The 12,209-nt window shown below is 46.0% G+C and overlaps 1 protein-coding gene across 2 annotated transcripts in view; it reads left to right on the top strand.

Annotated features, from left to right (window-relative positions):
- Positions 1-12,209, top strand: part of crata (carnitine O-acetyltransferase a) — a 51,440-nt gene that overhangs the window by 18,358 nt on the left and 20,873 nt on the right. For both annotated transcript variants that reach the window (XM_072488863.1, XM_072488864.1), the window contains 4 exons: positions 1,080-1,133; positions 1,980-2,142; positions 8,860-9,034; positions 11,820-11,998. In XM_072488863.1, coding sequence (XP_072344964.1) covers positions 1,080-1,133; positions 1,980-2,142; positions 8,860-9,034; positions 11,820-11,998 — 571 coding nt within the window. The remainder of the gene's footprint in view (positions 1-1,079; positions 1,134-1,979; positions 2,143-8,859; positions 9,035-11,819; positions 11,999-12,209) is intronic.

Genomic DNA, 12,209 nt, shown 5'->3' with positions numbered 1-12,209 from the left:
ATAGCACAATTGCTTCACAGCTCCACGGTCCCAGGTTCGATTCCGGCTTGGGTCACTGTCTGTGCGGAGTCTGCACATCCTCCCCGTGTGTGCGTGGGTTTCCTCCGGGTGCTCCGGTTTCCTCCCACAGTCCAAAGATGTGCAGGTTAGGTGGATTGGCCATGATAAATTGCCCTTAGTGTCCAAAATTGCCCTTAGTGTCGGGTGGGGTTACTGGGTTATGGGGATAGAGTGGAGGTGTTGACCTTGGTTAGGGTGCTCTTTCCAAGAGCTAGTGCAGACTCGATGGGCCGAATGGCCTCCTTCTGCACTGTAAATTCTATTCTATGATCCCGCACTCCCTTTCTCAGGGACAGATTGCCTTCACTCAGCCTCCAACCCATCACCTGCCCCTCCACCCTCCTCTCAGCCATTCGAGTTTGTGGGCTTTATCAACACAAAGATCACGACAATCCATTTGGCTGCTGCTCCCTCCCCCTGCCTCACCCCAACACAGATTGCGCTCTCTCTTGGGTAGCGCACTAGCCACTGAATCAGAAGGTCATAGGTTCATCTCCAACTCCAACTCCAGAGACTTAACAGCCTATTCTCCAGGCTGACATTCCCAGTGCCAGTACTGAGGGAGTGCTGTTTTGTCAGAGGTGCCATCGTTCTGATAAGACATTAAACCAAACTCCCGCCGGCCTCTCGGGTGGATCTAAAAGATCTCACGGCCACTATTTTGAAGAAGAATAGTGGAATTCTTTCCAGTGTCAATCGTTATCCCTCAACGAACATCCGTAAAACAGCTAATCTAATCATATATCGCATTCGCTGTGTGTAAATCAGCTGCCGCATAGTCTACATTACAACAGTGACGACACATCGAAAATACATCTTTGGCTGTGAGGTATTTTGGAATATCCTGAGGTGGTGAAAGATGCCCTCAAGTCCTTGATTTGATTGGAAATGTGGCCTTTACTAAACGTTAATGAATAACACAGATTTAGACAGTGAAAAGCAGAGATCGCTCCTGGTCTAGAATGGCCTGTTGAAGTTAGTTGTGTTTATTACAGATGTCTGTCTCTGCTCTCTTCTAGGTTTGCTGCGAAATTGATATCTGGTGTTCTGGATTTTAAAGCTATGATTGACAAGTAAGTGACAAATCAAAATGTATCACTCAGCTGTGATGAAGGATAATCAGTGTAGGTTTTGTGCTGTCCAGGGAGCGAATACAAACAGAAGGTGCCGACTAAACTCAGCAGGTCAGGCAGCATCTGCGGAGAGAGAAACAGAGCTAACATTTCAAGTCGAACGCGACTTCTTCAGAAGTGAAGGAGACCTACTCGATCTGAAACATTAACTCTCTTTCTCACTCCACAGACGCTGCCAGACCTGCTGAGCTTTTCCAGCACTTTCGGCTTTTATCTCAGATTTCCAGCATCTGCAGGATTTTGCTGTTATGTCAGCTGGTGAATGATGCACGTTTGACAATTTATGGGAATGTTAACTTAGCGCAGTGGGGATAGCACTGGGACTGTGGCGCTGAAGACCCAGGTTCGAACCCTGGCTCTGGGTCACTGTCCGTGTGGAGTTTGCACATTCTCCCCGTGTCTGCGTGGGTTTCACCCCTACAACCAAAGATGTGCAGGGTAGGTGGATTGGCCACCCTAAATTGCCCCTTAACTGGAAAAGAAAAATAATTGGGTACTCTAAATTTTAAAAAAAACGTAGCAGCAGAATTAAGAGATAGGTCCAATGGTACATTGGAGATGAGGCGATTGCACATGCAGGAAAATGGCTGTTTGCCACCGTTGCTTTCGGTATGAAATGTTTCTCCCAGATTCCCTTAAAGCAATAACAACTTGCATTTATTTAGCACATTTAATGTAGTAAACCGTCCCACGGAACATTATCAAACAAAACTTGACATCAATTGTTACCCCTCTGTGTTGTGCATAAGACTGAATAGATGAAGATCTCGTCCCCTGTTATTACAGTGAGACACTTCCTGTGGAGACTGTGAGAGGGAACCCGCTGTGCATGCACCAATATTACCAGATCCTCTCATCCTGCCGCATCCCTGGTTCCAAAAGTGATTCTGTCGTCAACTACAGTCAGACTAAAAATCCGACATACATAACCGTCGTGCATAACTTCCAGGTAAGTTTCAACTGCACTGTAAATTCTATGAACCAAATTCATTGCCCCGCGATTGGTTCTGCTGCAGAGGGGAGGAGTAAAAAGGGTGGAAATGCCTTAAATAGTTAGAGGGAGTCAATTCTAAGGGGAATAGATAGCCGTTTCTATGGCCTCCAAACGAGACTTCAGGATGGTGTGTTGCCTCCCTGGTATGAGGGTCAAGGATGTCTCAGAGTGGTTACAGGACGTTCTGGAGGTGGGGGGGGACGGGGACGGTGAACAGCCGGTGGCCGAGGTACACATCGGTACCAACGGCTTAGATAAAAACAAAAGGATGAGGTCCTGAATGCAGAATAAGAGAGAGTTAGGAAGAAAGTTGAGAAGTTGTACCTCAAAGGTAGTGATCTCAGGATTACTACTAGTGCCACGTAATAGTCAAAATAGAAATAACAGGATATTTCAGATGAGTATGTGGCTGAAGAGATGGTGTGAGGGGAAGGGTTTCAGATTCCTGGGGCATTGGGACCGGTTCTGGACAAGGTGGGACCAGTACACCTGGATGGGTTACATAACATAACATAAGAACATAACACTAGGAGCAGGAGTAGGCCATCTGGCCCCTCGAGCCTGCTCCGCCATTCAATGAGATCATGGCTGATCTTTGTGGACTCAGCTCCACTCTCCGGCCCGTACACCATATCCCCGAATCCCTTTATTCTTTAGAAAGGTATCTATCTTTTTCTTAAAAACGTTTAAAGAAGGAGCCTCAACTGCTTCACTGGGCAAGGAATTCCAGAGATTCACAACCCTTTGGGTGAAGAAGTTCCTCCTAAACTCGGTCCTAAATCTACTTCCCCTTATTTTGAGGCTATGCCCCCTAGTTCTGCTTTCCCCGACGAGTGGAAACAACCTGCCCGCATCTATCCTATCTATTCCCTTCATAATTTTATATGTTTCAATAAGATCCCCCCGCATCCTTCTAAACTCCAATGAGTACAGTCCCAGTCTACTCAACCTCTCGTCATAATCTAATCCCCTCAACACTGGGATCAACCTAGTGAATCTCCTCTGCACTCCCTCCAGTGCCAATATGTCCTTTCTCAGGTAAGGAGACCAAAACTGAACACACTACTCCAGATGTGGCCTCACCAACACCTTATACAATTGCAGCATAACCTCCCTAGTCTTGAACTCCATCCCTCTAGCAATGAAAGACAAGATTAGCCTTCTTAATCACCTGTTGCACCTGCACACCAACGTTTTGCGACTCGTGCACCAGCACACCCAGGTCCCTCTGCACAGCAGCATGTTTTAACATCTTACCGTTTAAATAATAATCCATTCTGCTGTTATTCCTCCCAAAATGGATAGCCTCACACTTGGCAACATTGAATTCCATCTGCCAGACCCTAGCCCATTCACCTAACCTATCCAAATCCTTCTGCAGACTTCCGGTACCCTCTGCACTTTTTGCTTTACCACTCATCTTAGTGTCGTCTGCAAACTTTGCCACATTGCACTTGGTCCCCAACTCCAAATCATCTATGTAAATTGTGAACAACTGCGGGCCCAACACTGATCCTAAGGGACCCCACTAGTTACAGGTTGCCAACCAGAGAGACACCCATTTATCCCCACTCTCTGCTTTCTGTTAGTTAACCAATCCTCTACCCATGCTACCACTTTACCCTCAATGCCATGCGTCTTTAGTTTATGCAGCAACCTTTTGTGTGGCACCTTGTCAAAAGCTTTCTGGAAATCCAGATATACCACATCCATTGGCTCCCCGTTATCTACTGCACTGGTAACGTCCTCAAAAAATTCTACCAAATTAGTCAGACACGACCTACCCTTTATGAACCCATGCTGCGTCTGCCCAATGGGACAATTTCCCTCCAGGTGCCCCGCTATTTCCTCCTTAATGATAGATTCCATCATTTTCCATCCAACCGAAGTTAAGCTTACCGGCCTATAATTACCCGCTTTCTGCCGACCTCCTTTTTTAAACAGTGGTGTCACGTTTGCTACTTTCCAATCCTCTGGGACCACCCCAGAGTCTAGTGAATTTTGATAAATTATCACTAGTGCGTTTACAATTTCCCTAGCCATCTCTTTTAACACTCTGGGATGCATCCCATCAGGGCCAGGAGACTTGTCTACCTTTAGCCCCATTAGCTTGCCCAATACTGCCTCCTTAGTGATTACAATCATCTCGAGGTCCTCACCTATCATATCTTTATTTCCATCAGTCACTGGCATGTTATTTGTGCCTTCCACTGTGAAGACTGACCCAAAAAACCTGTTCAGCTCCTCAGCCATTTCCCCATCTCCTATTATTAAATCTTCCTTCTCATCTTCCAAAGGACCAATATTTACCTTAGCCACTCTTTTTTGTCTTTTATATTTGTAGAAGCTTTTACTATCTGCTTTTATGTTCTGAGCCAGTTTACTTTCATAGTCTACCTTACTCTTCTTTATAGCTTTTTTAGTAGCTTTCTGTTGTCCCCTAAAGACTTCCCAGTCCCCTAGTCTCCCACTAATTTTTGCCACTTTGTATGTTTTTTCCTTCAATTTGATACTCTCCCTCACCTCCTTAGATATCCACGGTCGATTTTTCCCCTTTCTACTGTCTTTCTTTTTTGTCGGTATGAACCTTTCCTGAACACTGTGAAAGATTGCTCGGAAGGTTCTCCACTGTTCCTCAACTGCTTCACCATGAAGTCTTTGCTCCCAGTCTACCTTAGCTAGTTCTTCTCTCATCCCATTGTAATCGCCTTTGTTTAAGCACAAAACACGAGTGTTTGATTTTACCTTGTCATCCTCCAACTGTGTTTTAAATTCCACCATATTGTGGTCGCTCCTTCCAAGAGGATCCCGAACTATGAGATCATTAATCAATCCTGCCTCATTACACAGGACCAGATCTAGGACCGCTTGTTTCCTTGTAGGTTCCATTACATACTTTTCCAGGAAATTATCCCGGACACATTCTATAAACTCCTCCTCAAGGCTGCCTTTACCAACCTGGTTAAACCAATCGACATGCAGATTAAAATCTCCCATGATAATCGCTGTACCATTTCTACATGTATCCGTTATTTAGAACATAGAACATAGGACAATACATCGCAGTACAGGCCCTTCGGCCTACGATGTTGCACCGAAACAAAAGCCATCTAACCTACACTATGCCATTATCATCCATATGTTTATCCAATAAACTTTTAAATGCCCTCAATGTTGGCGAGTTCACTACTGTAGCAGGTAGGCCATTCCACGGCCTCACCACTCTTTGCGTAAAGAACCTACCTCTGACCTCTGTCCTATATCTATTACCCCTCAGTTTAAAGTTATGTCCCCTCGTGCCAGCCATTTCCATCCGCGGGAGAAGGCTCTCACTGTCCACCCTATCCAACCCCCTGATCATTTTGTATGCCTCTATTAAGTCTCCTCTTAACCTTCTTCTCTCCAACGAAAACAACCTCAAGTCCATCAGCCTTTCCTCATAAGATTTTCCCTCCATACCAGGCAACATCCTGGTAAATCTCCTCTGCACCCGCTCCAAAGCCTCCACGTCCTTCCTATAATGCGGTGACCAGAACTGTACGCAATACTCCAAATGCGGCCGTACCAGAGTTCTGTACAGCTGCAACATGACCTCCCGACTTCGGAACTCAATCCCTCTACCAATAAAGGCCAACACTCCATAGGCCTTCTTCACAACCCTATCAACCTGGGTGGCAACTTTCAGGGATCTATGCACATGGACACCTAGATCCCTCTGCTCATCCACACTTTCAAGAACTTTACCATTAGCCAAATATTCTGCATTCCTGTTATTCCTTCCAAAGTGAATCACCTCACACTTCTCTACATTAAACTCCATTTGCCACCTCTCAGCCCAGCTCTGCAGCTTATCTATATCCCTCTGTAACCTGCTACATCCTTCCACACTATCTTTGCTTATTGCCTGCCCTACCATCCTGTTACTATTTAGTGGCCTATAGACTACTCCTATCAGTGACCTTTTCGCCTTACTATTCCTGATTTCCACCCAAATTAATTCAACCTTGTCCTCCATAGCACCAGTATCATCCCTTACTATTGTCCGGATGCCATCCTTAAAGAACAAAGCTACACCACTGCCCTTACCGTCCATTCTATCCTTTTGTATAGTCTGATACCCTTGGATATTTAACTCCCAGTCGTGACCATCTTTTAGCCATGTTTCAGTAATGGCCACTAAATCATAGTCATTCACGATGATTTGCGCCATCAACTCATTTACCTTATTCCGAATACTACGAGCATTCAGGTAAAGTACACTTATGCTGTTTTTTATGTCTTTGTTATGAATCCTAACACCTTGATCAGTAACTTTTCGCAAATTATTTTTCCTCTTACCCTTTCTCCTAATTTTCCTTGTCTTTGAACCCATATCTCTACATAATAACCTGTCACGTAACCTGCTGCCTTGCTCTCCATTAACCATTATACTGTCCATAGCTTTACCCTTCCCTTCCCCCCAACTTGCTAGTTTAAAGTCCTTGTGACCAACCTATTTATCCTATTCGCTAGAACACTGGTCCCAGAATGGTTCAGGTGAAGACCGTCCCAACGGTACAGGTCCCTCCTGCCCCAGTACTGATGCCAATGCCCCATGAAATGGAATCCCTCTTTCCCGCACCACTCCTTTAGCCACGTGTTAACTTCCCTAATTTTCTCAACCCTAGCCAATTGGCACGTGGCTCGGGTAGTAATCCAGAGATTATAACCCTGGAGGACCTGTTCTTTAATTTAGTCCCTAGTGTTTGATAATCCCCAAACAGGTCCTCTTTCCTAGTCTTACCTATGTTGTTAGTCCCAACGTGGACCACAACAACTGGATCCTCCCCCTCCCTCTCCAAAATCCTTTCAAGCTGATCAGAGATGTCCCTCACCCTGGCACCGGGCAGGCAACATACCATGCGGGACTGCCATCAATCCCCCTAATTATAGAATCCCCTACAACTACCACTTGTCTTTTTGCTCCCCCCTCTTGAATGGCTTCCTGTACCACAGTGCAGTGGTCAGTCAACGCATCCTCCCTACAGCCCTCTTCCTCATCCACACAGGGAGCAAGTACCTCATACCTGTTGGACAAGGTCAAGGGCTGAGGCTCCTAAACTCAGGATCCCCCTACCTGCCTCCCTTGCAGTCACACCACTCTGTCCCTGACCACTGTCCGAATTAACAGTACTTATTCTACCGGGTGTGACTGCCTCCTGAAACAAAGCGTCCAGGTAATTTTCCCCCTCCCTGATGTGCCGCAGTGTGTGCAGCTCGGTCTCCAGCTCATCAATTCTGAGCCGAAGTTCCTCGAGCAGCCAACACTTGTTGCAGATGTGGTTACTGACGGTTTCAATGGGATCCACCAGTTCCATCATCATACAGCAATAGCACATCACCTGTCCAGCCATATTCAACTAGTTAATTAATTTAAATAATTTTTAAAAATGTTTTTTTATACAACCTCAAGGATAAACCCGAACACCAACAAAAACACAGTCCTCTCTCGCCACTCACCCGAACTCAGTCACTCACCTAAACTCAGATGCACTCTGTTCCAATCAGCACTCAGTCACTCACCTAAACTCAGATGCACTTTGTTCCAATCAGCACTCAGTCACTCACCTAAACTCAGATGCACTCTGTTCCAATCAGCACTCAGTCACTCACCTAAACTCAGATGCACTTTGTTCCAATCAGCACTCAGTCACTCACCTAAACTCAGATGCACTCTGTTCCAATCAGCACTCCGTGTCTAAAGGCACTCCTGCCACACCTTTTGTACCCTGCCTGATTTCCAATGAGCCAATAGGCCCGCTCCAGGAACTGAAGTCTCCAACTGCCACTCGACCTAAAAACTAAGCTCTTTTAAATATGCACTCATCTCTCCCAGCAACCCTGCAGCCTGTGGCCTGCTCCAGGAACTGAAGTCTCTTTTAAATATGCACTCACCTCTCCCAGCAACCCTGCAGCCTGTAGCCTGCTCCAGGAACTGAAGTCTCTTTTAAATATGCACTCACCTCTCCCAGCAACCTTGCAGCTTGTGGCCTGCTCCAGGAACTGAAGTCTCTTTTAAATATGCACTCACCTCTCCCTGCAGCCTGTGGCCTGCTCCAGGAACTGGGCAGGGCCAGGACTGGGGGGGGGGGGGTGTTAAAACTAATATGGCGGGGGGGTGCAGAGCAGGGAGAATCAAGAACAAGAGAAAAACACGGCAAGAAGTGACCCAGAGCCGGGATCGAACCTGGGACCTCAGCGCAGTGAGACAGCAGTGTTAACCACTGCGCCACCGTGCTGCCCGTGCCACCCTCCAGTCCTAAGATTGTACCCTAACATATTATTCCCTATCCCAACATACTAGCAAAGATGTTCCAGGATAGGGTTTGGCAGTTTGATTGAAGAGATTGCTCTCCAGAACCTTGCACAAGAAACCATTCATCACGTGTGAACTGAAATAGTGAGCAGCATCAAAAAATGGCAGTCTTTTTTATTTGTGGGTGTCCCAATAAAGTCTTCACCCCATCTCCACTAGTGCAACATTTCTCGCAGGGGTTGTTCCATGTGGATCAGGGGTGAGGCCCCTGATTGTCTGTTATCTCCACCCAGTACCAGTGTTTTGCGCCTGGATCGTTCAGCTTTGTTCCCTTCAGTACCAAGTTGACGTTAATGATTCCTGTCTGTATTTTGCAGTTCTTTGAGCTGTTTGTGTATAACAGTGATGGCAGCCCCTTGACTGTGGATCAGATTTACATGCAGTTGGAGAAGATCTGGCACTCGTCACTCCAGACGAACAAGGAGCCAATCGGGATCCTTACAACCGGCCATCGAAACAGCTGGGCCAATGCTTATAACAATCTTATCAAAGGTTGGTCTCCAGAAATCATCCAGCGCACAAGGGAAGGAATTACTTAACCAATCAGATACTGTGCGAATCCCAGTACGAGGTAGTCCAATCCTTGGGAGTGAGGGTGAATAAAGTCTAGGATTGAAGGACAGAGTGGGTGGAACCTAGCATTAAAATCACAGGAAAATGTTACCGAGGGTCTGAGATCACATCCTGAACAGACAGTTTAGCTTGATCATCGATCATCATCCTCTGAATGCTGCGATTACATTGCAGCCCCAGAACCGTGACTCTCTATCTCTCTTTCTCTTCCTAATTGTGTGATATGAGTTCAGTCTGTTGAAGGGAGGGTTTAAATTAACTTGGCAGGGGGTTGGGATCCTGAGAGAAGGTCCAGCAGGGGGGTGGATATGCACAGCCAAAATTAGCAGAGCCAACAAGTGAGTCAGGAAGGCATGGAGGTTATAGTCAATTAAGTCGCAAAGCAGTTTGGCAAGATTGGATGGTATTTATTTTAATCCAAGGAGTCTGACAGACAAGGCAGATGAATTGAGGGCACAAATTAAGACATGGGGATAAGATGCCATTGCTGTCACTGAGACATGGTTGAGACAGGGGCAGGATTGGCAGCTCAATATTCCAGGATCTAGGATCTTCAGGCGAGACAGGGAAGGAAGTAAAAGAGATGGGGGTGTCCCAATTTTGACTAGGAAATCAATTACAGGATGATATCTCAGAAGGCTCTTCAAATGAACCCATATGGGTAGAACTTAAAAACCAAAAAGGATCAATCACATTGCTGGGAGTGTTCTGCGGGCCCTCTAACAGTCCGAGAAAAGTACAAGAGCAGATATGTAGCCAAATTTCAGAGAAGTGTAGAAGTAATAGGGTACTGGGGATTTCAAGTTCCCCAACAATAACTGGGGTAGACAGAGTGTGAAAGGTTTAGAGGGAGCGGAATTCTTAAAATGCATCCAGGAATATTTTCTAAGCCAACACGTAGAAAACCCTATAATAGAGGGGATTTTAGGTAACGAAGCTGGGTAAGTGGTTGAAGTATATCAGTGAGGGAGCATTTTACAGACAGCGATCACAACTGTGTTAGGTTCAAGATTGTTATGGAAAAGGATAAGGATGGGCCTGAAATCGAAGTTCTAAACTGGGGGAAGGCTGATTTTAATAAGATCAGATGTAATTTGGCCAGAGTGGACTGTGAGCAGACACTTTTGGGTAAATCTGTGACAGAACAGTATGACGCATTCAAGAAGGAAATAGGGAGAGTGCAGGGCCAACATGCTCCAATCAAGAAAAAGTGCAGGACCAACAAATCCAGTGAACCCTGGATATCGAGGGATATAGAGCATTGGTAAGGCGAAAAAGGGAGGCTTATGGCAGATATCAAGAGCTCAAAACAACAAGCTCCAGAGGCTTCTAGAATGTGCAAGAGGGAACTTAAAAGGAAATTTGGAGAGCAAAAAGAGGACATGAAAGGATACTGGCAGGTAAAATAAAGGAAAATCCTAACTTGTTTTATAAGTACATTAAGGGTAAAAGGATAACTAGGGGAAGAGTAGGGTCCATTAGGGACCACGGGTAATTTGTGTGTGGAGCCAGAGGATGTAGGTAGGGTTCTAAATGAATATTTTGTGTCGGTGTTCATTCTTGAGAGGAATCCAGTGTGGGTATAGAAATCAGGGAGAGGGACTGTGATAAAATTTAAAAGATTAACATCGACAGAAAGGAGGTTCTGAGTGGTCTGGCAGGCTTAACTATAGAAGATACAGTGCAGAAGGAGGCCATTCGGCCCATCGCGTCTGCACCGACCCACTTAAGCCCTCACTTCCCCCCTATCCCCGCACCCAATAACCCCTCCTAACCATTTTTGGTCACTTAGGGCAATTTATCATGGCCAATCCCCTAACCGGCACGTCTTTGGACTGTGGGAGGAAACCGGAGCACCCGGAGGAAACCCACGCAGACACGGGGAGAACGTGCAGACTCCGCACAGACAGTGACCCAGTGGGGAATTGAACCTGGGACCCTGGCACTGTGAAGTCACAGTGCTATCCACTTATACTACCGTGCTGCCCCAAAGGTCGACAAATCTCCAGGGCCCGATTAAACGTATCCCAGGCTGTTGAGCGAGGCAAGGTAGGAAAATAGCAGGGTCGCTGGCAAAAATGTTTAATTCCTCTCTGGAGAGGTACTGGAGGATAGCCAATGTGGTTCCATTATTCAAGAAGGGAGGAAGGGATAAACCAGGAAACTACAGACCAGTCAGTCTAACCTCAGTGGTGGGGAAACTATTGAAAGCAATTCTGAGAGACAGAATTAATCTGTATTTGGAGAGGCAGGGATTAAACAAGAACATTCAGCATGGTTTTGTTAAGGGGAGGTCATGTCTGACCAACTTGATGGAATTTTTGAAGAGGTGACCAGGTGTGTAGATGAGGGCAATGCATTTGACGTTGTCTACTTGGACTTCAGCAAGGCTTTTGATAAGGTCCCACAAGCCCATGGGATCCAAGGAAATTTGGCAAATTGGATCCAGAATTGGTTGAGTGGCAGGAAGCAGAGGGTGATGGTGGAGGGGTGTTTTTCTGATTTGGAGCCTGTGTCCAGTGGGGTCCCGCAGGGATCAGAGTTCCGTTTTCACACTGAACTGTTCACATGGATCAAGTGATAATTTACTTGATATTTTATAGTAATTGAACACAGTATAGATAATTATTTTTAATGGCAGTGTAATTTTAGTGTTGCGACGTGCTATTTTGAGACTGTTGTTCCTTTGTCTCCCCTCCAACAGACAAGGTGAACAAGGAGTCCGTTAAATGCATCCAAAAAAGCATCTTCACTGTCTGCCTGGATGCTCCGGTGCCAAAGGTGTCAGATGAACTCTATATGAGTCATGTGATGGCCCAGATTCTGCACGGTGGCGGTAGTCGGTGGAACAGCGGAAACAGGTGGTTCGACAAAACCCTACAGGTGAGTGCGAGGAAGGGGCACACAGACTCCCATCTGATCAATCGGGTAAAACTCATTCAAACAGAAATGACACTAGTTTCTTTGTGACAAAGTATATATGTTTTTCTTTTCGGAGGTGCAGGTTGTGTGTGGGGGCTGGGGAATACGTGTATCAGATGTCAGTGTGTGAAAGTGTCTGGGAGTCTATTTTCTGGAGAGTCTGTTAGGATCG

This window comes from Scyliorhinus torazame, chromosome 22, assembly GCF_047496885.1.
Source record: "Scyliorhinus torazame isolate Kashiwa2021f chromosome 22, sScyTor2.1, whole genome shotgun sequence".
Lineage (NCBI taxonomy): Eukaryota > Metazoa > Chordata > Chondrichthyes > Carcharhiniformes > Scyliorhinidae > Scyliorhinus > Scyliorhinus torazame.
This window is presented reverse-complemented; position numbering and strand designations above follow the sequence as displayed.